This window comes from Halyomorpha halys, unplaced genomic scaffold (assembly GCF_000696795.3).
Source record: "Halyomorpha halys isolate HHAL.00 unplaced genomic scaffold, Hhal_1.1 Scaffold929.1, whole genome shotgun sequence".
In the NCBI taxonomy this organism is placed as follows: Eukaryota; Metazoa; Arthropoda; class Insecta; order Hemiptera; family Pentatomidae; genus Halyomorpha; species Halyomorpha halys.
The window spans coordinates 92,007-95,419 of NW_027105158.1; the positions used below are offsets into that span (position 1 = coordinate 92,007).

The 3,413-nt window shown below is 27.8% G+C and overlaps 1 protein-coding gene across 15 annotated transcripts in view; it reads right to left on the reverse strand.

Annotated features, from left to right (window-relative positions):
- The window catches only part of PIP5K59B (Phosphatidylinositol 4-phosphate 5-kinase 59B), a 78,237-nt gene that overhangs the window by 73,088 nt on the left and 1,736 nt on the right, over positions 1-3,413 (reverse strand). For all 15 annotated transcript variants that reach the window (XM_014430972.3, XM_014430968.3, XM_014430971.3 and 12 more), the window contains exon 4: positions 3,152-3,400. In XM_014430972.3, the coding sequence (XP_014286458.1) occupies positions 3,152-3,400 (249 nt within the window). The remainder of the gene's footprint in view (positions 1-3,151; positions 3,401-3,413) is intronic.

The following is a 3,413-nucleotide window of genomic DNA, read 5'->3' on the forward strand; positions in this document are numbered from 1 at the left end:
AATATTTAATTATTGAAATTGTTTCTCAAACAATACTTAACCTAAATATAAAGTAAGCGTTTATTAATTAATATAGCTAAAACATTTTCTTATATCTCCCGTAAAAGGCTTATGTTTCTTTTGGTAAAGTATAAAATAAGTTTACCATATTCATCATTTTAAAGATTAAACAATAAAATACTGTTTCACTAGTTGATTTAACATTCACTGAGGTTTATACAGTTCTAAATAAGTCCAAACAAGTTTGTAAACCAGAAATATTGGGTAATAAAAAAAAGTCATTTCCAACTAATAAATAGACACAATTAAATAACTATTTATCTCTCCTCTCTGCTTGTTTAAGCTTATTTCCAAATATAATTAAAACTCTATAACTATGTACTCAATTCATTTCACAGATGCATTTAAAAATAAAATTGAATTCTTTCACTAAAAATGAGACTCTGTAGGGGAATTCCATGATTTGTTAAATACAAATAGTTTTAACATGCTAAAGGTTTTAAGTATAAGATTGTGAGAAGACCAATTTAACCCATTCGAGACAGCACATATTTTTGGAGACCATACAAGGTCCATTTCGATTCCAATTCAAGATCATTGCACACATGGTGTGTATTTGGTCTTAAAATGGGTTTTAAAGTCCATGTTATATGCAGATTGTCTGATTAAATGATTAAAAATGCAAATCTAGAGGATTTTCTGGATAACGTTTTTGTAAAGTTTCTTTCCACAACATCCTAATCATCAGTTTTATCCATTACTTCATTAGAGTTTTAAAAACGTCCAAAACAAAAACAACACAAGTTTAACACAAACTACGAGCAACTAACCTATTAAAACGACAACTGACAAAATGGAGCTCAGCTGGTCGGTTGTATGTCATTCTCCATTTAGCACAATTATTAACATACTCTCAACCAGGTTAAATGTTATATCGTTTTAACAAACTAAAAGAAGGAAATAATTCTCCATTCAACACAACTTTTTCCATTTAACACACTTAAACATGTTAAAATAAAGATTATGAATACCCATTATAACTCAAAGTGAAAATTAGAATAGGATGTATCCTTAGATTTTACAAGTTGAATTCAGAGGATCAGGAGACTCAGAAACTAGTTTTACAAATCTCACTTCTTGGTAATATGATGCGATGCCTACAGTTTTATACATTGATAGTCAATTGCATATGTCCTCTCTCTTAACAATACAAAGTCAGACCATCATTGTTTACCATAAGCACTAATGGGTTTCTTCTAAATAAAAAAAATCTATAGTTTCTATTTTTTATACCTATCTACTTCATTGAAAACTTGATAACCCAAAATCGATAATTAGTAAATTTGATAATTCAAAAAATTCAATATCTCGAAAATTTGATAACTCAAAGTAAAATCAACTTCCTTTCAATCTTGACTAATCAAGTTTTGACTGAAGTATGAATTAGTAACATTGAGTCATTATGTAATAATTTAATGTTGAATACGGAAATGACAAAGGAGCATTTGCGGTGGCATTGTATGAAGTTTTAACCCTTCAGCATCTATTGTTACCTATAGATGACACAACTTAGAGAGTGTATAAAAATAAGGGTATAAATAAAACATAAATTCAGTGTACCTAAAGAGCTTCTTTTAAACTATTTTATTTAATTGTAAAATTGGTCTGTTGTCAAAACCTTAGTCATTTATTGAAGGTAGTATGAGGTTTCAGTGCCTTGCAAGATAAAATTAAATTATTGTAAAACAATTTGCTTTACTCTAATTATAGAGCAAAAAAGGTAAGTACAAACACTAAGTTTACATTTTATTTCAATTCAATATGCATGGTCACTAAATAAATGAATTTTTAGAAAAAGTATTGTAAATTATAACCATGAACATCATTTAAATATTGTGGATCAGTGCCTGTCACCTATGCGTGGATACCTATGCCAAATTCTATAAAAAAAAATATTTTTGATGTAAAATTAATATTTCTGTGCAATTTAGATTCAACATAGTCAGAAACTAAAAGGAGATAAGAAAATATTTTCTTAGGACGTTATAGGTTTTGAAAGGTTCATTCAACAATTAAAATCTAGTGGAACAATCCTAAGGAAAATTTTCTGTCAAAAATTAGACAGCTTATGTGATTAATTATTGTTAGACAAAAGAATTTCAAAATATATGAAGCAATTGAGACAGCAATTAAAGATTTCTAAACTAATAAAAATGCAAGCTTTTTTGTACAAGAGTTTGAAAAGATGCCCACACTGTGTTGAAGCGAGAAGGGACACAATGAAGGATATTTACAATTTTAACTTTCTTTACAAGATAATATTTAAAAAATAATAATGAATTAGGGTAATTAAATGACTCTAGACACATAAAATGTGACATTAAATCATAGCACACTCTAAACATACTTTTTACTCCTTCATACTTAGTTACGATATATCAGACATTGATAAAATTCATAAAAACAATTGAAAAAAAAAAGAATTATTTTGAATTTTAATGAGGTTGATCAATATTCATGCAGTATGAAAATAATTATATAATGATTTAAATTTGTATTTTAATGGCAGGTAAGTATAACCATAAATTAAATTATTATGAATTTAGAAAATTGAAAAATTAAGTTTGTTAAGAGCTTTTAACAATTTAATGTAATTTTTACAATGAAAAATTAAAATTATTTTTGTTTTTGAGAGAAGAAATAGCACACAACAGCAAAATCATTAAATTTAACAATGATGCGACCAGTGGGTAGAAATCTGTCAAATAGTAACTGGGAATCCAGGGTGAGTCACATCTGTAACCAGTTTCCTAGCAATGATAGAGAGGTGGAAAACATGGAGCTTGTCACAAATCCTTAGAGACTTAGAACATTCAATAAAGAGTATTATTTAATAAATGTTCTAAATTATTATTACACCGACTTTATTTCCATTGTTTAGATCATTTATAATGTTTTTTAGATGTTATTGTTATGATATAAAAAAAAAAAAATTAAATATTTTGGTAAAGTTATGGTATAGTTACTATGCATTAAAATGTTATAGACATTAGAGAGGTAAAATTAATTCTAATTATCAAATTGACATTTAATATCAAGCAAACCCATTTCAATTTTATTAAGAATCCATCATGAATTTTTTAATACTTACAAGGAAGTCGTCTGGTTGAATTCCAAAGAGATCTCTAAAATAACGAAAAGCGATAGGAGCGTAAGTCTTAAAGGTAAATTCAGAATAATGATGAGCAGGAGTGAGGCTGCTTCCATCAGCAGCGAAAGTTGTAGTTTCCACGGTCATAAAATCTTGCATAAGAAGGTCTCTTTCAGGTTTTGATGCAAGGCCTCCTACTGCATGTTGTATTCCTAATTGTATAGAACCCATAATTTGTGAGGTTTGAATCTGTGAATTAGAA